General features: G+C 42.6%; 1 protein-coding gene across 3 annotated transcripts in view; it reads right to left on the reverse strand.

The window, feature by feature from the left end:
* Positions 1-1,638: 1,638 nt before the first annotated feature.
* SAMD4B (sterile alpha motif domain containing 4B) overlaps positions 1,639-26,753 on the reverse strand; it is a 101,891-nt gene continuing 76,776 nt past the window's right edge. For 2 of the 3 annotated variants that reach the window (XM_073598783.1, XM_073598784.1), the window contains exons 6-13: positions 22,448-22,534; positions 20,428-20,725; positions 20,253-20,338; positions 11,401-11,525; positions 8,195-8,393; positions 7,990-8,113; positions 5,748-5,831; positions 1,639-4,632 (exon numbers count right to left, since the gene is read on the reverse strand). In XM_073598783.1, coding sequence (XP_073454884.1) covers positions 4,604-4,632; positions 5,748-5,831; positions 7,990-8,113; positions 8,195-8,393; positions 11,401-11,525; positions 20,253-20,338; positions 20,428-20,725; positions 22,448-22,534 — 1,032 coding nt within the window. In that variant the 3' untranslated portion in view covers positions 1,639-4,603. The remainder of the gene's footprint in view (positions 4,633-5,747; positions 5,832-7,989; positions 8,114-8,194; positions 8,394-11,400; positions 11,526-20,252; positions 20,339-20,427; positions 20,726-22,447; positions 22,535-26,753) is intronic. The other variant, XM_073598785.1, reaches the window with a different exon arrangement.

A 26,753-nucleotide genomic window follows, 5' to 3' on the forward strand; every position in this document is an offset into this window, starting at 1 on the left:
ACCCTTTTCAATTATTTATCTGTAAAAAGTTTTGAAAAACATTTATCATTTTCCTTTCACTTCACAATTATGTGCCACTTTATGTTGTCTATCACATAAAATCCCAATAAAACACATTTATGTTTTTGGTTTTAATATGACAAAATGTGGAAAATTTCAAGTGGTATGAATACTTTTTCAAGGCACTGTAAATGTCCCACACAATGGGGATGCCACAAATATAGCAGAGCTAGTACTGGATAGCTCTGATGTGCGGAAAGATGAGGACATGCAACCAGGTCCAGAACAGTTAGTGTAATGTGATCTGAGGCACGTGGTAAAGCAGGACTGTCCCCACCTCATGCCCGGAATTAGACATGTTGAAATGGCATGTCAGTAAGCCAATAGGCTCAGGGATAGAAGGCCTCCGGTACTCACAAATCCTGGACAGCTAGTAGCAGGTGAGGGTCAGACAGCCAGAGATAACCAAAGTGGGCCGCAAAAAAGGATCAGAAACCAAAGTTCCTTTTTCTTTTCAAACAGCAGCAGGAAATGCTTCCCCAACACTGTATGGCGGGAAAAAGCACAGAGGGTGCATAACACAACACTCGGATTTCAGCAATCAGTCCTAGAGTGTTAACGCCTTTAACAGCATGACACAGGGCCTACATTAAGTAAGTCTTCAGAGACAGTTCAAGCACCAAGGCAATGGCAGAAACTCTGGACGTAGCAAAAACTCCAAAGCAAACTTTTTGCAGAATGGCAAGTGAAAGAGCCCAAAGCGAAACCCAGTACCCAAAAGTCACTTTCAGTCTAGTCCCAAACAACCAGTCCAGTGGGGTTTGAATGTGATATTTCAAATGCCAGGCTGAGGACGATCTTGCCAGAAAGCTGCAATTGAAAAGAATGCTCCAGGAGTGATGTACAGAACAGTACCGATAGAATTTTTTAAAACATTTTTTAGCATCCATGCCTTTAGGCAGCAATACAGCCCAAAGGTCAAAGACTTCCTGCTTCCCTCAATGGATGAGAAAGAGACAGAAGTAAACTTACCATGGTTATCCAAAATGCAATATAAAGCAGACAGACAAGGACACACTGTTCTTTTTATATTTTCTTTTAATAATTTTGTACTCATGGTTACCAGCCATAGTCATAACAAAAGTTATTCATAATAAAATGTATCTAAAATAACAATTTTGTTTTCTATCAGAAAAGGAGCTGTGTTTCTATGTTAGAAATAAATAGTTAGCGCTATTCTGAAAATACTTTGGAGAAGGTGGCCACAAGGTGGTCTTTGCAGGCTTTGCCCAGCTCCTGACCTCTACGCGCTGCGTGTGGGTACAGGGGCAGTTCCAAGTCCACCGTTGACAGAGGAGGCAGGTGACGGCCAAACAGACAGCCAAAAACAAGGATTACATACATGGGCTGTGAAGCACAGTAGATAAGGGGAGGTTATCTAGTTTATATAGAGCTGACCAACCATGAGCTCTATTCATTTCATGTTAGTGTAGATAAAATGGCAAGACAGCTCATTATTAAGTCCATGTTCTACCATACTTCAAGGGGATTTCTAAGAAAAATGAAAACCCACTATCACCTGGCACCCTTCCTTGTAGGTCCTCACCATCCACAACCACTGTCCTTTTTGCAGTGGTCAATGAACTTGCATCCGACAATTTAAATAATAATAAAAAAAAAAAAAAAAAAAAAAAAAAGTTCAACAGAATAACAGAATTCAGTAGTTGAAACTACTAATCTACAAAACAGGCTCCAGAAAGCCATCAAAACGCAGCCCTCAGACAATTTTAACATTCACTGAACACTCCTCAATGTCTGGTCCTAAAAGCTATACTTAGTCAAACTTCAAAAAACCACAGGAGTACCTAGCGAAGATCACCTCACTGAGCATTCAGAGAATGCTCTGGGCAGCAACAGAAAGGCCAATTCATCCCAGGTCCTCTACCCCTCTCTGTCTGGGAAAGACATTACATCATAACCAGGATAGGTCAAGTCAAGGAACACAAGTGCTGGGTGCACTGTGCTTGTGTGTATTTGGCAATAAAGAAGACCTGTAAGAATAGCAATATGGGTCCACATGCTCATTTAAAGTAAAAGCTCAGGGACTGTCATCCTAATGTATGCTTCAGAACAGAATGAGCCACATATCTGGAAAAGCATGCAGGTTGGAAGCACTAAACTTACTGCTGCATGCTTGTTAAGGGCCTGACACATATTAAGGATAACCATACATATTACAAACAGATCATGCAGTCTCCTTAAAATTTACCAAATGTATGCAATGAGAACAAATAAGCAATCCATATCCAATTGTTCAGGGCCTTGTATTATAGTTGTTGCCAGATCTAAATGAGAGTGCACAATGAGGTTGTAAAGGCCTGCGTTAATGGAATCAGCTAGAGATGCTCCTGAGATCATTCAGAATTCACCGACAGGTGCAGCTGACCTGCATTTGATCTGCTTCAAGTGGGTTTTGTGATCCTATATAGGCGTGTTTGAGAAAGCATTTGATGTGAACAAAAGCCTATCCACGCAGGCCTTACTATGTGTAAGTTAACCCTAAGGAATGAAGCTAAAAAGAGGACAGTCACAGAACAGTTTCAAAGAAAAGAGTTGGAAATAGCGGTTTTCATATATCAATGCTGCAAGGTATTTTTGAATGTTCAAAGCTTGGAAAAAAACGTGGAAGCAGAGAGAAGAATCTGTCAAGCTAAATACTATTTAGAGAATTTAAACTTCGATGGCAGCTTGCACTACGACTCCCAGCCTGCATACTAGTTCTGCAGCAGTTGCTACAGCAGTGATGCTGTATCCCTTTGCATTCAGCATCCCTAGCACAACCTTCCCTTTCGCAAGACTTGCACACACAGGTCTTTTCAATGCACACATCTTTGTATTCAGCTTGGTGAACACTGCTGGCTAGCACATAAGAGTTTAGTGAACACCATGGGTTGTGCTATTGTAGTACAGACATCAGCTTGGCATCACTGCCAAAAACAAGTCAATGGTCCTAGTGACAGAGGGTCTGCACTGAAACCAAGTGCCTGTCTACACTGCAGCCATCTGTGAAGTCCAGTCAGCTCTGTTCAGTAATATCAATACAAAGTAACATGCATATCACAGCAATAACGTCCAGTGAATGCAATAGAAACAGACAAATGCCAGCCATCGACAGAAACTCAACTGCAGGTTTATAGAAAATAAGGAGGCTGCAAATCCACATCCCACCAGTGGCCACTGCCCATATAACAGATTAACATCCTCCCAACAAAGCAGAGATGCACCTATCCTGAAAGAAAACATACAGAGCAGGATTATGTGAGACATAGTTCTGCTTAGGTAACCATCCCATGTTCCCAATGTCTGCTAAATTCTCTCCAGCCACCGGGGCTGAAGAAGTACACCTAGCCAGCAAACAAGACTGGCCAGTGAAATATTTGATTTTTGCCCGATCCTGGACTTGACAAGGACTGATGCTGTGGCCTCAGTTTATCTTACTGGCTTCTTCATTGCTAGGTACAGAAAGTGGAGGAAAAAAAAAAAAAAAGACACACCAGGTGCACTGTGCATGTTTATACAAGACCTACGAACCCTGACATTGTGCAAGCAAGAGGATGTCCCATGTTGGGCAGTAGACAGAGAAGCACAGGAAAAATCCCTTTCCTTCACTTCCTTTCTGCCAAAACAGGTGGATCACAAAAAGATTTCCAAAACAATTGAAAAGCCATGAATATAGATGCCATCTCCTAGCCAGGACAACCTAAGGAGAAAGGGGGAATTCTTGCAGCTTCCTTAGTTGCCCATACTCCCAACATAAGCTAGGTCTCCTGTGTAAGAAGAAAAAAAAAAAAGAAAACACTTGCGTACAAAAGTCCCAAAGAGAGAGACAGTACACCCCCAGGCTTCTGGGTACCTTCATAGATAAATGTATTTTTTCTCAAGCATGCATATTAGCACTACTACACTTCATGAATGGCTATGCTGTGCCATCCCTCCTCTGTTCATCGGTGGGCTGGTGACTGCACAGGGCAGTGTCCTGTCTGACAAATGCCAGTCCTTTTAGTGGGAACAATTGCTGTTCCTTAGCTTAGTGTGTTTGCCCGACAGAGGTTCCTTCTCTGGAGCACCTGGCTCCACAATGAAATGGCACACCTTGCCTGCCCAGCTTTTGCATGTCCTGGAGGAGCTTGCTCCTTCCTGCTCACCTCCTCCAGGGCTCTGTGCCTCTGTAACCCTTCCAAGTGCATGGTGGGTAAAGCTGTGTGCACCAGCACAGACTCTTCACTAAGCTCCCCCAGTGTTACATGTCTTGGTATTCGGGTAAACGAGAGAAAAAAAAAAAAAAAAAAAAAAAGCTCCTTCCTCAACATGAACTTTTAGCAGTGCTGTGTGTACTTGGATATTAAACCAAAAGTTAAAAAGTTATGATAGCTGAAACGAGTATTAGAACGCAGTGGGTGGATGATGTAGTGACGGCCTCGGGGGGGGAACTGGCGGGGGGGGGGGGGGGGGGGAGAGAAGGCATTGTCACTTCCCTTGCCAAGGTCACGGGAAGGGATACAAAATGGCGCCCCTCGGGGAGAAGTGTTTACCAAGCACACGGTCAAATGGTCGATGTTTTGTCTGTTCCCTCTGTAAGAAACAAAAAAAAAAAAAAAAAAAACACATAAGAGTCTTATTCAGATAGCAAGTGAAAAAATACAGTTCACACTGAGAATTTTCTTCAACTTCAGCTAAAACAAAGCTGAAACAGATGTAGGAGATTTTCTGAAAAGAGAAGTGTAAAGCAATGCCCATATTATCCTGAGCCACCCACCCCTGTTAAAGTGGAGGTTCACACAAAAATTGAACCTCCGCTTTTCGGAACCCTCCTCCCCTCCAGTGTCACATTTGGCACCTTACAGGGGGGAAGGGGGTGCAGATACCTGTCTAAGACAGGTATTTGCACCCTCTTCCCGTCCCCACAGCGCTGTCTGCTGGGACACACACGGGTCCCAGAGACAGCGGGGACCAGTTAGGAGGCGCAGCGCGACTCGCGCATGCACAGTGGGGAACCGGGAAGTGAAGCCGCATCGCTTCATTTCCTGATTCCCTTACAGAGAATGTCGGCGGCAGCACCCGAGGACCGAGGGACGATTCGGTCTCGGGTGCCGACATCGCTGGACCCTGGGACAGGTGAGTGTACTTATTTTAAAAGTCAGCAGCTGCAGTATTTGTAGCTGCTGACTTTTACATTTTTTTTTTTCCGCGGAACTCCCTCTTTAAGCACAAAGAAGAAAACGCGACTTTCCAGAGGAAGCAGTTCTGCAAACTGTCTCTCTTCCCTGCCTCAAGCCTGCTCTATAGACTAAAGGTAACATCTACTCACTATAGTTTTGCCCCCATTGAACAATCCACATTCTCTCACCACCAATTTATAAAGCATGAATTCCTACTAAAAGGCATATTTCAGCTGACATGTCTCATGCCAAACACAAAAAGCTCTGCAAGTAGGCTTCCATTATGTCTAGACTACCACACCTGTGGTGTAACACAAAGCTGTCACATTGATAAATATGCACAGGCATTATGGTATGTGCAATACCTGCTCTGTTTGATGGGGATATGACTTTACTCTTAAGGCATACATTGAGATCAACAACACAACACTGTGGAAAAGGCACTGCAACATAAATAAACCTTTTCACTACTAGTTTGCAGCCTGCCCATGAATGCTGAATGTCACTGATAAGGCGTTTGTGTCTCACCCTCCAACGCATGCTCTGTCATACTCAGGCACAAGGACTCCAGCCGGGGATTAATCTCCAAGTCAGCCCCAGGAACCTGGCAGTCTGTGGTAGGAAAAAAAATGTACATGGTCAGTGAAACCACAACAACAAAACCACTGCAGGTGCATAATGGCACATAGCCGATACATACTCTAAAGGATAAGAGATAATTTACAGATGGTAATAATTTCTTACTCCTTTCAATTATGTGATAGCTACCAGTTACAAGAGGAAGTAAAACTATTTACAAGTCACAACCGTAAGCTTTGGTGACCATTTGGCCTCATTCTCATGGCAGCTTTCTCTACCACCCCTTTGAAAAGTGATCCACGGTGGGTCAGAAGGTGGTAGAACAGCAGATGCCAGGCATTCAGGAGGTGGCTTGACTCACAGTTGCGGCGCAGCCACATTCACTTGAATGGTTTGCCAGTGTTGCTGCCTGGCGAATGCGACATGGGGTATAATTTTTGCCGTACTCGCAAGGCTTTGCCATTTGGCATGTTTTAGACCCACTAGCAGCTGCATGTTCTCTTTGAGGTGGTCAAACCGTGGCTCAGTCATTTTAACCCCCACCCAAGTGAACAAAGCTTTATTAAAGAGACAGCAGTGGCTTGATTAAAAATGAAAAAAATGAACTGTTTTGGGTGTGTGTATAGAGAACCTTTCAAAACTAGAAAAAGTGGGACAGGAAAGATAAACTTAAAAGCCAAATTTTACCTATAAGATTACATTTAAAATAATTTGCCAAGCATTTGTTAAAATAAAAAAAACATAGCTTGCACAGCAATACATGCCTCAGTATCCAGTGCTGAACCCCATAAGCTGACTGCTCCGGGATCCAGTACTGCCGTTTTGTGCAACTGAATCCACTTTCTGTAAACCCAGACATGTAAGAATATGATCCTTGGGGATGCATCAGCACACTAGCCTAGGAGTATTGCTCAAGGAAAAGTGGTCACATGTTCTTTAGTTTTGCACAAAACGGGGCTCACTTAAGACTTCCCACCACCAAATAGGAAGGATGTCAGATGATCAACCAGAAGACTGGTAAATTGAAACAGTCTTCATGGGATTATTACACAGAATTTATATAGCACCAACAAATTGCACAGGCAAAGGCAAAAGGCAGACAGTACAGTTACAATACGATTCAATACAGGAGGAATCAGAGTACCCTCGCACTTGATCAGGAAATCTCTGCTGAAGAGAAGGGTCACAGAGCTCCAATTCGTAGATTTTCCTCACAAGCCAAGAACACATGACCAATACCTAGACCTTCTTACATTGTAGCATTGGGACAAACAGACCTAAAGTCCCTACTTATACTTAGCTGCAGTTTTTTTACTGCATTCTTTATTTTTTAAAAAACGGGTGATACAACAAAAGAGGTACACATTGCATTACTCAAATAGGCCATGCATTCGGAGCGCTGTGCAGCGATCATTGCTCCGAGCCATCACCGTGACTCAGCTATTCAAACGGCTGAAGCCCACAAACCCAGAAGGAAGACCAGGTGAAGATGGAAGCCCTGTCAGCAGTGACAGCGCGCCGCTGGAAGGAACCCTTTTACAGCGAAGTCTTTCATAACGTGCTAGTTTGCACTATGCCCTTAAATTACAGGGGTAAGGTTTTTTTTTTTTATCCAGACTTTACTACCCCTTTAAAACTGTCATGTCTTGTTGGAACAGTTGAGCATTCAGCAACGATTTGACACTTAGCTTAATTTTGAGGGTATCCTGTTAGAAAAATAAATGGTTGTATCCACAAAAGAGGAGCCTGCATATGCTGATCTGATTAATAGAAATTTCTGGCTGAAGTCAGTGCAGAAACAATCCTAGGATAGACTCGCGGGTAGGGCATCTCTCGTGTCCCCTGCAGTGCTTTGTGGTTCTTCCTACTTACTTCATCATCACTGCTGGGTCAGCGAGTGCTGTGATTGACATAGGAGATCAACACCCCTGGAAGTGTCAGTTTCTGAACAGACCTCAGCAGATACAAACTCTTCTATGGACAGCAGGAGGTGTCAGTACTTGCCATCTTTGCAGGAACATCTTTTAGAGATCTTAATTTTCGCAACAGTGTCTAACATTTGTGTGGTGGTCCACTTTAAGTTGAGGCATTAAAAGATTCAGCTGAAAGATACTGATAAAACTGGCCAGGCTGATAACAGGTGGCTGCAGAAATCCAGCGGAGATTAAAAAAAAAAATAAAAAAAACTTACCAGGAGGAAACTTGAGAATGCTCTGCGGAGAAGTGTGTACAGGCAGTGAATGGGTACGTTGCACTGAGCTGTGACTTTGACATGGCATACTGTTACTACCCCCTGGATTGGCAAACCAGAGATTCTGTAGGAAAATGAATGCAGACATTCACAAATCCGTATTTCATTTAAAATTAGCAGAATACTGTAGAGAAAAATCACTGACCTGCCGCCCCTGGCTACCAGTGCTTGGGCTGGTAAGTGAATGACGAGGAGAGACACCCCCAATTGATCCAGGACTCATTACGTTCATCCGAGAAGGTGGCACAGCCCTAGGAGGCATCTGAAATGGGCGCTGACCCCTTCGTGTTACAGAGGCACCCACAGATCCAGCTATGGGGAGAGAGTTTGATGCAAATGCCCAGCTGCAGAGAAAGACAGTCAATGTTAACACACAGTATATCAACATACTGGGTGACAGCAGTAGCCAACACAACACAAGTGATAACACTCATGCCTCGGGGCTTTGGCTGAATGCATCACCTTGTTTCCCATGTACAAGAGGCCTCCCAACAGATGTGACAGTAAAATAGGATTTTTGACTTGGCAGAAAAATCCGATTCCTGGAGTACAGTACAGGACACAGGATCTTTAATCTTTATAATTGGGTTTTATGCTGCTATTGTCGGCAACTGGACACTGGCAAAAAAGGTGGGCTGCAGGGACATCCCCCTACAAAATCCCTCCCACTTCCTTGCTAGCCTCTTTTTTTGTAGAAAGCAATAGTGAGATAAGAACAGAGGGTAGGGGACTTGTGTTCCATACTGTACGCCAAGAAACAGAATTTACTGGCAAGTCAAAAACCCTTTTTTCTTAGTCATACATGTAAGCTCTATGCCCTAAGCAAGCAGACACCTGAGGAATGAAAAGCCAAAAGGTCTGAAAAAGAATAACTTGTCCTTTGATGGTACTCAAAGCCAGATGCTGATCCAGACTAGACTGGAGCAATATGTCCCATAGAACAGTGGTCATCAACCCTGTTCTCAGGGTCCACCATCAGGCCAGGTTTTATGTATTACCTTGGGAGATGTAGACTAGAATACTGCAATCACGGAGCAGCAAATTATATCACCTGTGATGTATTTCAGTTATCTTGCAAACCTGGCTTGTTAGTGGGCCCTGAGAACAGGGTTGATGACCACTGCCATAGAATATTTTCTAAGATGAAAGTTCCTCAAGCAAAATAGGTCTTCCAGGTGTGACTGCAGACAACGAGAGAAGCCTTTCAACCTACAGAAATGTAGGTATTAACAAATTCGAAATGCCCCTGTCCTCAGTAATGTGGTTTTAACAGCCATGCGGTTAACGTGTTAGGTCACCTTTCAGGGAGTTTTTCAGAAAACCCCCTGCGCAGTTCTAAAGGTAAATGAACAATACATACCATTACTACTACTTTTGGAAATGCTGACGGTTCTCCCCATTACAGATGCAGCTGTTGGGGGTTCTCTTGAGAAAAGCACTGGCCTCTCATTCCTCTGTCTTGCTGTTTGCAGGATGGGCTGAATCTTTCATTATCCCCCCCTACGGCCTCTCCAGGCCCCAAAAGATGCAAGCATGTGGGGTGTCTCCTTTCATAGCTCTGGCTTTGCTTAGTAGAGGCTGCTCCAAGCTTTGCAAACTCTGCTTGCGCGCAGTCTCCCTCGCTAGCTGTGCACACTGTGATTTCAACTGGAGTTTGAATGGACTGGAACGGCCATTACAGAGCTAAAGCTAAGATGGAACTGGGGGATGTTGCTAAAGGGCACATTATTGTAAAATTCAGCCTGGCCTGCTGTAAATTAGTGGCCAGTGCTTTTTCGGGAGAGGGCCCCAAAAGCTGAGTCTGTAATGGCAGGACCTTCACCTTTTCCAACAGGAGGAGCCATGGTATGTACCATTTATTGGATCTAGAATTGCATAGGGGGATTTTCTTTTCTACGCACCTACACTTTAAAATATAAACAAAAACAACAATTTTTTTTTTTAGTTTTGGATAAAGTGGAGCGGGATTAGAACACGTCAGTTTTTACTGCTGTCTTGTCCTCTTTACCGTTATCTTTGAAAGTGAAAGCAAATCCCAAACTTTGGGTTGACATCAGATCAGAATAGTAAGAAAGAAATCTTCCAAAAGGGACACTTGTTCTGGTGATCCTGGTGACACCCCAGGATTCCCTAACTTTGGAGGGAACTCCCCTCACTTCCGATTTTGGCTATGGAACGGAAGCAAAGAGAAATCTTCCCTATGGAACGTAGATAGCATAAAATAAAAACTGACTCTATCCAAAATTAAAAAAAAAAAAAATTGCCTTCACACTTTAAATCCAGTGACCAAGAAGCAGGAGGATGGAACACTGGCCCTTTGGCCTGGACAAGCCACAGAGACCCTAAAGCATCAGCCATGAGTCCTAGTATGTCTGAGTATACCACATCTTCCGGAGCCAATTGGATGCGATAAGAATCACCGGAATGCCCTCCATCTCGATCCTGCAGAGCAAACGAACAAGAACCTGGAGGGGTGGATGGCATAGAAAAGGCTGAATTGATCTCACAGCATTGTCACACTGCAAAGGTCCGTGGGTAGCTGGACTTGGCAAAAAAACATGTCTAGTTTGGTGTTTAATCTGGGCAACAACAGATAAGTGTCCGCCATTCCCAACCTGTCGAAAAGGGCTTGAAACACTTCCAGATGGAGAGCCCATTCTCCCAGATCCAGAAGCTGATGACTTAAATAGTTTGGTAATCACCGGGACACTCAGCTGTGTTTGTCAGATACATGCGGTCCGGCCAAAATGCAGATATAAATGTGGCCTTAACTGTACTATTAATCCAGACACTGCCGGTAGATACAATATTCTAAATACAACTATTTCCCCTTATTGTGGAATGACAAGCAAATGGAATGAGGAAGGCATAGGTTTAGAAGCTACGTCAGATTTTTTTTTAGTCTGTCTCCACTGCACTGTTTGTCCTAGAGACAGAACAGGAAAGCTTCCCAAAGTTATGGGAAAATACAACTTTAAAATTTTCAAGAAAATGTAATTTACTCCTCCTTCAGCAAAATTAATACATTTCAGGTCACTTGGTCTCAAAAATAGTGATCGCTTTAAAAAAAAAAAAAAAAAATCTCTCCAGTGGGACATGTTCAGAATTAAATACCTGACATGTTCTCATCTTTTCCGAATTTTTCCAAAAGAAATTAAATTGGAGTGGAGTTTTAACAAAGGACTGAGTAAAAGTACTGCTGCCCAATACCCATGACCCTCACTGAGGTTTGGCCTGTTGAAGCCAATAAGTCTCATTACAACAATTCAGCTGCACCCATTCTGTCCCCTGTTCACTAAAAGCAGCCTGTTTCTTCCCCATGCCTTGCATGTCCCTCCATACACAGCCCACCTGCACCCCTTCTGTTGCCTGTACCCCTGCATTTCCAGTAACGCCTTGCGAGGAAACGTCCGGAGCAGTTTTAAAACCTGCTGCTTCCAGGAGAGTATTCTCTTCTTCTGTGTTTCAGTAAATGCCTGCAGAAAGATGGAGAAAATTCTTTGATTACCAAGCTTGCGGAACACTTTTTACAACACCTACAGGGCTGCTACTATTCAAACAATTTAGTTTATATTTTATTAAGCGTATTTGCTTATTTATCATCTAGCTATCAACAAATGGCAGCACAAAATACCTGGAAGAGAATCTAATTGCAAGGCTGCAATAAAACAAAAGAACCACAACAGCAACTTGCTACTTTAAAGCCTCGTACACACGGTTGGCAGGGGACTGTCTGTTGACAGGCTGTTGTCCTAAAATCTTACTGTTAGTATACTCCTTTTGACAATTGTTGTCCAACTTTCGGCCAACAAATGTTGGATGGCAGGCAAGTAAATTGTAGGCGACTGAGCAGGGAGGAGAACTATTGGCCAAGCAATGACTGCATCCTACCTGGCTTCAGTGCCACTATATTTAGGCTTGGTTCACACCTAAACCGGTGTGCGTCCACGTTCTCCATTTCAGGGCCGAATCTTTGCCTGAATTCAGGCCTGAAAGGGAGCCAAAGACGCTCCGCAGCCGCCCCAGAGATATGTGAACTGGCTCCATAGGTAGTCTGCAACATTCTCCTACTATGCGAATTGGATTCTGGGAAACCTGCATCCAATTCGCATAGGTGTGAACCCAGCCCCTGTTGAATGCAACAGCTGGTGGAGATTCAAGCTGTTTAGTGTGGATGGGGGAATCAATTGAACTTCCATAATTTAATGAGCAGGCAAAGAGAAAATCAAGCCATGTATGGCAGTCTTTAGTTGCACTGGAATTGGTAACATGACTGCCTGTGTGTTCACATTGCTGCCATTCACAAATTCTTACATTTTAGTAGCCAGTGCAGGCAGCCTTACCATAAGCTCAATCTGCAAAATGTATTTCAAATAAATGTTACAACAGTTGCTCAAAACATGTACCAAGATACACCTTTGTTTGTCTGTAATGTGGAACACTGGGGCAAATTTTACAATTTTTGCATAGAGAGTCAAATGGTTGGAATTTCTTCACCTGGATTTTATTGAAATCTGTGTCTCCACCAGGGAGATCTTCCCTGACTGATTGGGTACAATAAGACTTACAGATAATACACACACACAAAGTACATATACAGCAAAGATATGTACTAGAGTTTAAACAATCCATTATAGTGTAAAAAGGTAAAACTTAAAAAAAAACAAAAAAAACCCCAAAAAACAAGGGTGTACTTACCTGCTCTGTGCAATGGTTTTGAACTAAACAATCCCAAGCCTCCACTTCTCGGATCCCCATCTGGCACTCTTGGCTCCTACCCCCTAGCAAGTCACTTTATATGGGGCCACTCATACAGGCTCACTCCCAAGCCCTGCTCTGTGTGGCCACTGACACACAGTGCAGCTTGGCCCTGCCCCCTCCTCACTAGCTGTGACTGACAGCAGTAGGAGCCATTGGCTGTGTCAGAGAGAGAAGCGATGCTGCTCATGGGCAGAGCGCTGGATCAACATTGGGCTCAGATAAGTATTAGGGCAGGAAGCACACAGGTAAAAAAAAAAACTTCTGTCTTCAGAATCACTTTAAAAGGATAAGTTCAACTTTTGGAACATGTTACATGTTCCAGCAGATGCAGCCTCTCCCCTCCCTCCCCAGTGACAGCGAGCAAGCACCTTCTCCGGGGGCCCGCTGTCACTGTATGAAAATGTGGCCGTGCGGGGCTCCACCTGCCCAGCCATGGCATTCATTCACAGTGCTCTGTGAATGGGAAACTACAAGTACCGACAGCCTTTGCGACTGTCGGCTTGTAGTTTCAATTAACGACCATGTCGCTGTTGAGCGCTTTAGTAGCTTACACTCCCTTCCTGTCAGTGTGTACCTGCCTGCTCGTACGAGCAGACAGATACACAGACAAGTCTGCTGGAGTCCTGCATGGCACCCATAATCTGTTGATCAGGGTGTAAAGCGTTAGAAGCTCCAAGTAAAATAAATAAATAAATAAATAATAAATGCACATTTTTTTACCCGCAAAATTTTGTGCATTTATTCATTTTTAAAGATGAATTTATCTTTTAAATATAAGTTTCTTATCTAAAACTCTTCCCATATAGGATGGATTGCTTACTTAGGCAAGGTCATACATAACAAGATTATCTCTATGTTCAGTTAATACAATTACATAATTTAAAGTATCTATAGCTAACTTTGTTTTTCTAGTCTTGAATAGAAGGATTGGGAGCCCAGCCAAGTTTTACTCATGTCTATAATTCCAGGTTAGAAAGATTTCCCCCTCACTTCCTGTTATGGCGACACCATTTCCATCAGACAGGAAGTAGGGAAACACTTCAAAAACACAGAAGACAAAAAATGGTTTACACAAGTAAGGGAATGCTATAACCATTGTCAGGATTTTATTTTTGTCGGTTTCCAGATTGCAGATTTTCACACACTTTGTTTAGTAAACCCTCACCAGAACAGGAAGTGAGGGAAAATAATTCTTTGTTCACTTTTTTTTCTAAATTCCAGCTCCCCTATGTATCAATAGAGCATTCATGTACTTTTTTTGCAAAAATATCAACACTTTCCATTCATTCTATATACACTTCCTTTACTTGTCCTCATCCATGTTTCCAGATGTATCCATCTGTAATGCCTTACTTCCTGGTCAGACTTTAGGTTATGACACAGGAAGGAGTGGACCTCATTAGCACACACCCTGCATCATCCACCCACCTACTCCCAGATGCACTTTTTTAAATGAAATCAATCAGTGATCACCTGTCTCACTAAACACACAATATACAATCAGACTGCATAGTGTATGGCCATGTTTATACAAGCACATAGAAGGGAGTGGACAGAAACACTCAGCTGTCAAGCCCTGTTCACATCTCTGCATAGCAGGAACTCGAATTCCCACATGCGTCTTTTTTTTGTGAGGTGGGGAGGCGTTTTGGAGCATTTTCACTCATCACACATAAGGGCAGCCCATCCACCTGAATGGGTTGCCCTACATACAGCAATTTCAGAGCTTGGAGCATTTTTTACTGTGATATTTGGGGCAGCGCATTTCTGAAATGCAAGGAAACGCACAGATGTGAATGGAGCCTCATTGTTCTCCTGTTTCCGCATCAATTTCACTTTCAGGCCCCATTCGCATCTAGTATAGTGGGGGTACAAACATCCATGAGGACAGTGAAGTGTCTGTAGAATTAATGGAAAGCGTTGATATTTTAGCAAAAAAAGTACATTAATGCAATACTGGTGCATAGGGGGGCTGGAAATTAGAAAAAAAAAAAAGTGAACAAAGAGGAACTTAGCCTTTAAGTTTAATCTTGCATAGCTCTTTCATTTGGCATGTTAAAGTGTGCAGGAGATGAGATATAGAACAGTCTATGTGGATAGAGCTGTAGTATTGAAAACAGGAGAAGGGTCTCCTGGGTTCTGTAAAGTTCAATATACACTATACAATCTAATTGTACAATCTCCTTTAGATCTACCATCAACTATGTAGTGTAAGAGTCGTGCACGTGGTTGTGTCTTGGATAAGATGGCCCGTTTGGGAATACTACTACACAAGATATGATTTTATTTCATATGTAAACAATATTTTGATGATGATATGATGACTAATGTGTTTTCTCTCGATTTGTAGTTTGACATTGATAAGTCGCTCTATAGCATTTTATATACACACACACACACAAAAACAATCTCCTGAAGAAGCGGTAACTCCTTCCACGAAACATGTCGAGCAAACAGTTTTTACATGGTATAATCAGTCCAATGTCACATCACGTGTGACCATATAGAGCCTGCGTTTTTGTCTTTTTCCTTTTAAATATATGTATTTTACACCGATTGTAATAAAAATGTAAAACTTTTTATACCAATTTTATTATCCCAAACTTTTGTATGGTACAATCAAAGTACATTTCAGCCCCCCCCCCCCCCCCCCCCCCCAAAAAAATTGGATTGGCTACAGAGTGATTGACTAGATATTATTCCTCATATTATATTAATTTGGTAAATCTAAAGGAGATTGTACAATCAAATCAGATTGTATAGTGTATGGACACCTTTATATACCTAAAATTACTAGTTGCGCTTTCAGTGCCATTCATTGTTAATGGCACTCTAAACAGTGGAGCAAACACACATTTTGCAATGTGAAAAAATGAGGGGCAAATGCTGCAAATACGCAACCCACAAAATGCCAAAATGTCCTATTACCCCCATGCAGTGCAGCCAATAGAAATCAACAGGCTGCCCCTATGCGTGTCACAGGAAAAACGAGCCACAAAATGTGCACTCCTCCCACTATGCTAGATGTGAATGGGACCTAAAAGTGAAATTATAGCATTTACACAAGAACAATGAGGCTCCATTCACATCTGTGCGTTTCCTTGCATTTCAGAAATGCGCTGCACCAAAAATCACAGTAAAAAACACACCAAACTCTGCTCTAAAAAAAGTTCTGAAGCTTCTTTGGGGCGATTCCTTTGTGTAGGGCAGCCCATTCAGGTGGATGGGCTGCCCAAATGCATGGAGTGAAAATGCTCCAAAATGCCTCCCCACCTCACAATATCCGATACTTGGGCAGTCAGGGGTGATCGGTTCGCGGTTGGGGGAGTTAAAAGCACCGATCCCCCTGTATAGATTTCAATATAGCAGCTCACAGTCGCTTTTCTTCTCCCCCTTGGCTTTCAGCAGCTATATTGAAATCTATACATGGGAATTGGTAATTGTAACTCACCCCACTGCTGCACCGATCACCCCTGACTGACCCTGTATCCTGCTCCGTGCTCCGCTCACACCCCCCCCCCCTCGATCAGGATGGAAAGCGAAGGAAGGAGCCGGTAAATATGTCATTTACCGGCTCCTTCCTTTTCCAAATGAACAAAGTCAGTGATCACTGACTCTGTCCATTCATAACTGAGCCTTGTAAACTGTATTTAAGATGCTTCAGTTTATCAATGGAGAGGAGCCTCTGTCTCCTTTCCATTCATCTTCAGTGCAGCTGAGGCTGCTGAGAAAGGGACTGGAGAAGCTCTGTACTCAGTCCCTTTCCCTGTCTCAAAGGGGAGATGTCAGGGGTCTGTGTAGACCCCTGATATCTCACCAAAGCCCCCCCAACAGGGCTGCTAAAAAAATTGTAATAAGTATTTGAAAGGTTAAATTGTAAAAATACACAGTCCACTCCCCCCCCCCCAAAAAAAAGAAAGCAAGAAAGCATTGTAAAAACAAAACAAAAAAAAACAAAAAGAAAAAAACAAAAAGAAAAAAACAAAAAAACAAAAAAAAAAAAACAAAAAAAAAAAAACAGTCCACGTGTTATCAGTGCTGAATATTAGTGCCACTGTCAGATGACATTAAAAAAAGTATCGGTAATCGGCAAGTACTTGGGAAAAAAAAGTATTGGTACTTGGACTTTGTCTTAAAGTTGTATCGGGACAACCCTAGTTCCCGCTATGCAGAGATGTGAACGGGGCTCGACAGCCGAGTGTTTGTCAACTTCCTTCTATGTGCTTATATAAAGATGGGCTGATGCAGGGTGTGTGCTAAGGAGGTCAGCTGGTCAACTCCTTCCTGTGTCATAACCTAGTCTGAAAGACATTACAAATGGATACATCTGGAAACATGGATGACGACAAGTAAAGTAAGTGTATGTAGAAAAAGCGCTGATATTTTTGCAAAAAAAGTACATGAATAACCTATTGGTACATAGAGGAGCTGGAATTTAGAAAAAAAAAGTCAACAAAGGTGAACTTATCCTTTAATAATCCCCCGATGGCAGTAAAACTGACTGAGCTAGAGTTGGGACAAGTAGGAACCCCCAACTAGGAAACAATAAGATTTTGGTTTACCTGTAAAATCTTTTTCTTGAAGTACATAACAGGACACAGTGGAACTAACATTGACTACTTGAGTTATGCTGCCACATGATAATAGACCATGGACAAAAAACAGGCAGGAAACCCCACCCAGTTTTATACCAGGCGAAATAAGCCTTCAATGTACGATGACACACTTTCCTGGAGGTGAAATTTCTAGTCTTAAAAAAGGGTAGGGATTACAGAGTCAGAGACTACCCTATCCCCTAGAACAGTGGTTCTCAACTCCAGTCCTCAGGACCCACCAACAGGCCAGGTTTGCAAGATAGCTGAAATACATCACAGGTGATATCACTTGCTGCTCAGCGATTGCAGTATTCTAGTCTGCAACTTCCCAAGGTAATACTTAAAATCTGGCCTGTTGGTGGGTCCCGAGGACTGGAGTTGAGAACCACTGCCCTAGAACTTGGGCTTTAACAATGATGTCGTCAAAGCCAGCAACTGTAAAATAGTATGGAATATCAGACCTTGCGACATCGAGTCTCGTCAAGCAGGAAGAGCCCATGACTCTTCTGCCAAGAGACTTACAATGTTTGCATACCAGGTTCTTCTTGGCCAAGCCGGTATTAGAAGCCCCACAATGCCATTCACCTTTACTCTGAGTGAGAGGCACAGAAAAAGCTACAATGGAGGGAAGGCATAGCTCAGGGGAAACTGATCCCAAGGAAGTCTCACTAGACCAGGCTCTCCAGAAAACCTCCCTAGACCAACATGGCATCCATCGTCAAAACCATCCTATTCGGAAGGATTTTCCTGTATCCAGCTTCTGCATGGATATCCACTATTCCAGATGTCATTCAAGTACCCCGGGTTTTCAATAACCCCAGAACCGGAGGCAACATCTTGGTAAACAGCTAGGGGCCATGGAATAGGCCATTGGGTAACAGCTCAAATTGACAGTGGTGATCTTCCACTGTGAGTTGGAGAACACATTGGTAAGGCTGGAAAATCAAGATGTGTAGGTAGTCATCATTGCTATCCACAAATGCCAGGAAGTCTCCTTGATAAAGAAAAGCAATCACAGACCAGGTGGCCTCCATCCTGAATTTTCATATTTTCAGGAACTTGAGACCCTTGAATGGTTTTATTGACATCCACTTTGGGAGCCATGAAGAGTTTGGAACAGAAGTTGTGGGACCTCTCCTCTGCCAGAGCTACGATGACACCCCCCCCCCCCCCCCCCCCCGGAAAGCAGTCTTTCCAAGGACACAAAGAAAACCTCTTTGGTGGATCTGAAGATACCCTCGAGTGCACAAAGCGATGAAAGGGAAAGCAGCAAAGCTCCAGCTTCTAGCCTCTGGACACCAGGCTGCAGACCCAATCGCCTGTGACTTTCTGAGACCATGCAGCCAGCCGCGATGGGCAGTAGACCTCAACACACACACGTGAGTTGGGGCACCCCTTTATTGTAGAGAGGATTTGCCTCCAGAACCAGAGGACTTTGGAATCCAATTTCTAAAGAACCTTTTTTAAACCAGATTGCTTTTATCAACTTTTATTAACTTATTTTATGTTTTAAACACAGCCACATTACTGGCACTGTAGACACAACAAACCAAGAAAGGTATGCAGACATACAGTGACAGTTCAAGTAATCCAAACAAAGCCAATAGTAGCTTCCGTAAACATATGGACACCCATAAATCAGCAGACTTTAGCCAATTTGGGAACAAGATAGAAGACATTAAAATAACATAAAATTATAGCTATTAATGCACTTTTATTTTACAAGTAATGAAGGTACATTATATGAACAAAAACCTAGATCTATTTAATAACCTAACTTTCACAAACAGACCAAAATACTTATTGGTGATGTATGGCTTGAATATCAATAAGACCCCTCCAAGAAAGTAATAAGTTTGCTTGAAATCTTTGCTAATTTATTAAAAATAAAAAAATAAAAAATCCCATGTATATAAGTAGTCACAGCCTTTGCCATGACACTCAAAATTGAGCTCAGGTGCATTATGTTTCCACTGATCATCCTTGGGATGTTTCTACAACTTTATTGGAGTCCACCTGTGGTAAATTCAGTTGATTGGACATGATTTTTGAGTTATGAGATTTTTGAATTTGGAGTGTCATGGCAAAGGCTGTGAATGCTTATATACATGGTGTTTTTTTTTCGTTTTTTTATGTTTAATAAATTTGCAAAGATTTCAAGGAACCTTCTTTCACATTGTCATTATGGGGCATTGTACGTAGAATTTTGAGGAAAATAATGAATTTAATCCATTTTGGAATAAGGCTGTAACATAACAAAATGTGGAAAAGTGAAGCACTGTGAATACTTTCCAGATGCTCTGTACATCCAAGCCAACATAGTATATCCTATGAACTCTAGGAAGTCCTAAATTACCGTCAACTGAATGCAGCCACACATCGCTTATCTTGAGAAAAACCTACTGCAAAATTCTACAAGAATGTTCCTTTTATGTATACAAAGAGAATAGTAGTTCAGTATAATGGAAGAAAGAAAAAATTACTCATACTTCCTGTAGTGAAGGCACAAAAGGAAGCAAGGTATAATCTTTATAAAGCGAGGGGAATTCCAACTTTTGACAGTTTTTACCAAAGAGACGTTAACCTTAGCACTAACCGCGACACCAGTCGAACTTTAAAATTCAGTACTCTTTGCCCTTGTGACAATGAGGATCAGAAAAAAGGAGAGTGAATTGTCCTCCAGCACAATTCAGAAAGCAAAAAAGAACCAGACACATTTAACACTCTATACAAAAAAAGGTTTTGGGTGGAGTTCCATTTTATAGGTATACAATCCCATTTAGATGGCTGCGCATATTTAGTCTTTAATACTTTCACTAAAAGCATTGCTGGTCACTTATCAGTCACCTCATGTGTCAGGCACTTCTCTAACAGTTGTAGATAGCAAGTGATATTCTCCTCATCTGGCCGAGAGACAAGCAGCTGTGTGCACACTGTAGAGAGAAATGTGAGAAATCAGCCATATGCTCAGAATGGACATACAATGTGTACAAAGACAACAAGGTGAAAGCTGCACCCCCACCTTTGCCCAGCACTCTTGTCAGTTGTCCTGGTAGGTCCCCATCTGCTATGGGTGGCACAGATGTTTCTAAGTCACACCTTAGATCGCTCTGCTGTTGAAATCCATCACCTGTCAGTCCAGTGGGAGGCTCGTTCTCATCTGAGCTTTTGTTGGCTGAATCATGAACAGGCCTATGCTGGGAAGACTGCTCGCTGTTCACAGTCTCTGTCTGATTGGGCCTATAGTACTTGATGGGTGTAATAACGATCTGCTGAAGCTCTTGAAGCGCATTGCGTACATTCCCTCCCTCCAAGATGTCCTATTTAAGCAATAAAGAATGTTAGGTTTGTAATCATGTCCTCATTGCGGAGTACCTTAGAGCAGCCTTTTTCAACCAGGGTGCCTTTGCAAAATGCCATAAAATTTCCAGAAATTCTCAACAAAATCAGTAAGTGGATCAAGCCTGTCTTTTTGTTGCAAAAAAACACAGGTTTTTATTATACAGCATTACAAAAAAAAAAAAAAAAAGGGGGGGGGGGGGCGAGAGTCACTGCCTAAGGGCCCCTTTCACACGAAGCGTCCGATCAGGTCTGCCTGTCAGTTTTTCAGGCAGACCTAATCGGATCCTCCGTTCACCCCTATAGACCCCCAACCCCAATCTGATTCAGTCTCCTCAAAAAAAAAAAAAAAAAAAAAAACATAAAACACACACAAATACATACATAAAAACTTTTAATCCTGCCCCCCCCCCCATTCCTGTACCATCAGAGCTGCTTTTGTAGGGCTTGTTTGTGATAGCAGCAGGGACTGCTGCTCCTCTAAAAAGCAATCCATGCACAGATCGCTTTTCAGAGGCATTTGTCAGGCGGTAAAGAGGCATTGTGTTGCCTCCTCACCACCTGTTTAAATGCAGCATCACTACACCGCAACCGTGCAATGCACACAGTTGCGGGGTAGTTGCAGTGCAGCCCCATTCACCCTGGGTATACCTCCAGCTGCAGCCACAGCATGTGTACACCCCCAGCTGCTGCCTATGCAGCTAAAGGGGGAGAAGTTGGTGGTGGTAGAAAAAGCTCAACCATGTGGTTTTATCGCCCCTCCAACCTGACATGTGAACAAGTCCTTGGTTCACATCTGTGTGGCTGCGTGCTGTGTGTAGGGCAGCCTATTCATTTCAATGGGCTTCCCTACCCACAAAAATACAGGGAAAGAAGTCCCTGGCCTTTTTTTTTTTTTTAAATTGCACTGCACCAAAAGCACCCTACATTTTCCAATGTATGGGGTACCATTAAAAATTAATGGCACCCCTAAAGAGCAGAGCATTTGTCTGTGTGTCAGGAACCAGCGCGATTTTGCGCGTGTTCTGTGACACACAGTAACACAAACCAAGCCTTGGGCTGGGGTGCCTCAAGACTAAAAATACTTTTTAAGGGCATTACGAATAGAAAAAGGTTGAGAAACACTGCTTTAAACCAATGTGGTGATTAGCTGGTGGAGTGCAAATGATGTCTGAAGATCAGCTTTAATGACACAGTAAAAAGCAGTGATGTGTGCTAACTTACAATACAACAGCAGGATATAATCAGGCCATGAAGGAGGATTTGTGACTGGATGTCCCCGTAATACAGCACTTATTAAAAGGAGAAGTACAGCCAAAGCTTGTCCACAGGAGTTTCTGTGACCTGGGCTAAAGCTCGCTGTCAGCTGACCTCAAAGAGCCAGTCCAGGCTGGGGAAAGTTTGTGATGATATAATCAGGATCCACCCAGGAGTCTGGACTGGCACCTGGCTCAGCCTCTGAGCGAGGCTGATAGAGCAGTCACAGCTCTGTGCTCAAAGCAGCAGGAAGAACTGCGCAATCAGCGGTGTTTGATCACTCAGTTCTCATCCTTAGAGACAGCAGGAGACAGATGCAGCATTGCATTAATGCTGCATCCACCTAGATAAGTACGATTTAGAAAAAAACAAAACAAATCATACTTCTCTTTTAAATAAAGGTCCGTGTTTATTCTAAAACTTTCCTGGCATAGATTTTTGCTTACCTTCTCCAGTGCACGGAGCAAACTCTGTCTTTCCCTCAGTTTCTGGATACTTAGAGCTATTTTGTGTCTTGCACCTTTGGTAACATTCTGCCATGGACAAAAGACAAAAATCTATTAGTGAGGATCCCATTGATAATGGTTGTCCTTCCAAAGGTACTGAATCCCAACTGTATTTGTATGGTTATACTTTGCATTATTCCTAGCTGGCTGAAGGCATTGCAGTGAGCTCTCAGTGGTGACCCAGCTGCAGCAAGTGTATGCTGTTTTCTTAGTACACAGAAGCTCTGACAAATTAAACAGTGACAAAAATAGAACCAAGAACGTTGTAGCAGGTTCACTGCAAGAGAAGACTAAATATACATCAAGTTCTACTGCAAAAAAAATTTCCTTGAGGTATATGTGTGACAATCCGAATATGCAATTAGAACTTTATCTTGTGTTGGTTTTTATAGTTCATGTCAGCAAAATGCAGAGAAAAAAAAAAGGAAATAAAGATATTCAATTTCTCCCCGGGAACTTGTATATGTCTCTATATTGTCCCTCCGGTATGGCATAACTCTATTAAAGAGCAACATACAACTGTGCAGGCTTCCAAACATACTTAATTTGACATAGGAACCCTTCATTATATTAAGCATGCAGGCTTGCTCTGCTGGCCTCCTACAGAAATCATTAGCCTCTTGGATATCTCTGATTTCAATAGATTCTTAGGGTCTGCACCTCACAGCATAAATTTCCTCTAAAGAGGCCAAGTCCCATTAATCAACCAAAGGACATACCTGTAAAGAAGAGTCTAAATAAACATCTCTCCCACCGCCTGTGTCACTAAACACTATTCCATTCCTGAGAAATGGTCCTCCAATTCAGCTGGGTAACCAACACATATCAAATAGTAATAATATGGAGGTAAACAGGAGGATCCAATAAACAAAAGAAGTCTGCTTAGCGCCAAGATTTTCTAAAGTGGCCACATAATTAAATTTCTATGAACGTTCAGAAAATGCTTACACTTTATGGGTTCTCTAGGGCCATGCAACGTGAAAGAATTAAAGCAGAACTCCGGGATCGGCAAAAAATCCCCTATAAGTACACTCCCCCCCCCACAAAACACTATACAGTTATTACATTTGTGAAATTCCTTACCATTGAAGAGAAAAGTCTAATTGAATTTTCAGGAAGTGCTCTCTGTAGTTCAAAAAATGCATCATGTGTTCTGCCGAGGAGCTGTTAGAACATTGATTACATCATATCCTCCTCTCTCTCAAACTACATTTCCCATCATGCTTCAGTAATTTCACTGGTATAGAAAATAATTCTGCACTGCCCTTAGTGCTAGCAGCTAACACAACAATATGATATAGCAAAACAGTGGGAAAACAAAAAGTGTAGCGCTGTATATGAAGCAAAAATTGAAACTAATTCAAATCGGATCCAATATTAAGCAATAAACCCAAATGCTTTAAATAATACAACATAAACATAAATAATGATCCATATGGGTGAGTGACTGAAAGTCCGTGAAGGTCAAAAAACAATATAACAGTGTTCAAAGAAAGTCCAAAACGGTGATCAAGGAAAGTTGAAAACTTCTTATTGGTATCCAAACAGTGACGAAAACAAGTGGCTATAGTGAGGGGAACCACCACCGATAAACAGAAGGCTTACCAAGATGTCTGAACCCAAATGAACATATGTTCAATGAATCAAACAAGCTGTGTTGTGCAAACAGATGGGGTAGACACTCCAAATCGCTGGACTAGGGACACCCGACTATCCACCAGATAGAGGAAATCCTTGCAGGAAGGTTTCATGGGAGGCGATTGTCAAACTTCCATGGATGTGGCGAGGGCAATTATAAAAAAGAAGAACAGAAAGGGCCACATAGCTCTCCTTCTTTATAATTGCCCTCGCCACATCCATGGAAGTTTGACCATCCCCTCCCATGAAACCTTCCTGCAAGGATTTCCTCTATCTGGTGGATAGTCGGGTGTCCCTAGTCCATCGATTTGGATAGCCCAAGAGTCTACCCCTATCTGTTGTTTGCACAACACAGCTTGTTTGACTCATTGAACATATGTTCATTTGGGTTCAAACATTTTGGTAAGCCTTCTGTTTATCGGTGGTGGTTCCCCTCACTATAGCCACTTGTTTTCGTCACTGTTTGGATACCAATAAGAAGTTTTCAACTTTCCTTGATCACCGTTTTGGACTTTCTATGAACACGTTTATATTGTTTTTTTGACCTTCACGGACTTTCAGTCACTCACCCATATAGATCAATATTTATGTTCAGGAATTGCACTGAATGTGGGAGGGTGCACTAGGCCTGTACATGTAAATGTGAACAAGCCCACTTCAACATAAATCACACCCCTCATTCTGCAGCCAGTCCCACTACTCAGTAACACACAGCAGGATAGGTAGGTTACAGCCACTTATAAATTAAAACCATGTCTGTGCTCTCCAGAATAAGGAAAGGAATGGTCGGCACTCAGGATGACATCCAAAATGGTATTCCTTTATTAACCGGTTCAATACAGGGCATTTTCACCCCCTTCCTTCCCAGGCCAATTTTTAGTTTTCAGCGCTGTCGCACTTTAAACGACAATTGTGCGGTCGTGCGACGTTGTACCCAAAAAAAATTGACGTCCTTTTTTCCCCACAAATAGAGCTTTTTTTTGGTGGTATTTGATCACCTCTGCGGTTTTTATTTTTTGCGCTATAAACAAAAGAAGAGCGACAATTTTGAAAAAAAAAACACAATATTTTTTACTTTTTGCTATAATAAATATCCCATTTTTTTTTTTAAAAAAACAAATTTTTTCCTCAGTTTCGGCCGATACGTATTCTTCTACATTTTTTTTTTTTTTTTTTTTTACAAAAAATATCGCAATAAGCGTATATTGATTGGTTTGTGCAAAAGCTATAGCGTCTACAAAATACGGGATAGATTTATGGCATTTTTAAAAAAAAAATATTTATTTTTTTTTACTAGTAATATCGGCGATCGCAGGTTTTTTTCGTGACTGTGACATTATGGCGGACGCATCGGACACTTTTGACACATTTTTGGGACCATTCACATTTATACAGCGATCAATGCTATAAAATTGCATTGATTACTGTGTAAATGTGACAGGCAGTGAAGGGGTTAACCACTAGGGGGACACAAGGGGTTAAATATGTTTCCTAGGGAATGATTCTAACTGTAGGGGGCGGGGACATACAAGGAGAGGAGACCGATCAGTGTTCCGCTGTACTCCTCTCAACTGACAGGACGTGGATCTGTGTGTTAACACACACAGATCCACGGTCCAGCCCGGTTAACGGGCAATCGCGGGTGCCCGGCGGACATCGCGGCCGCCGGGCACACGCACCGGGACCCGAGCAATGCGGCGGGCGCGCGCCCCCTAGGCGGCTGGGAAGCCCAGGCCATCATATGACGTCCACCTAGGATGGGAGATCCCATCTGTGGACGTCGTTTGACAATAGCCGGGTAGCGAAGTGGTTAAATACATGTACAAAGCTGTAAAACAGCCTACGCGTTTCGGACGTTAGTCCTTAGTCATGGCCATTGGCTCGCTTTGTACATTTAATTTAATAAAGAAATACCATTTTGGATGTCATCCCGAGTGCCGACCATCCCTTTCCTTATTCTGGTACGTTGGAGGTGTCAGTAGCCTCAAGGTCTGAGCACCGGGCGGAGCTTTTAAGTGGGAAGGTTGCAGCTCCTATACACTTGTTTTTCTTGGATGTCTGTGCTCTCCCCCTCCAGCCACAGAAGGAGAAATGTTTCCCTTACTTGCTTTATGTAATCATTACTGAACTGTAGACACAGCCCATAATTAAATTTTATAGACCCTGCACTGTGCTGTAATTCAGTATTATAAATATTCCTCCTCCTGCTGCAACTTTGAGATCTTTCTAACAGCAATCGGTGCTTGTAAGGTGTGTGTGTGAGAACATCCTTAGCCGCAATACAGAAAGAAAGAATCGGGACATGCGGCTTTACATCAGCATGTGGCACAAGTAAATGTCAGCATGAGAAAAAAACAAAAAAGTGCAGCGCTTACTAATCAATGACACAATAATGGTGGAACCCTCTAATGTATGGAGATCTCAATAACATTCAATATCATTGCGGCCTCTTCTATGCCCATAGGTGCAGAGCAGGGATCATTACTAGTCATCAGCCGGGTGACAGAGCGGAGATATCGGGCTGTAACAGATCTTGTATATTAAACACCGATCACCATAACGTCCCACCTCCTAGGCAGGTATTGTGATTGACAGCACACTGGTCCAA

This window comes from Aquarana catesbeiana, linkage group LG09 (assembly GCF_042186555.1).
Source record: "Aquarana catesbeiana isolate 2022-GZ linkage group LG09, ASM4218655v1, whole genome shotgun sequence".
NCBI classification, from domain to species: domain Eukaryota; kingdom Metazoa; phylum Chordata; class Amphibia; order Anura; family Ranidae; genus Aquarana; species Aquarana catesbeiana.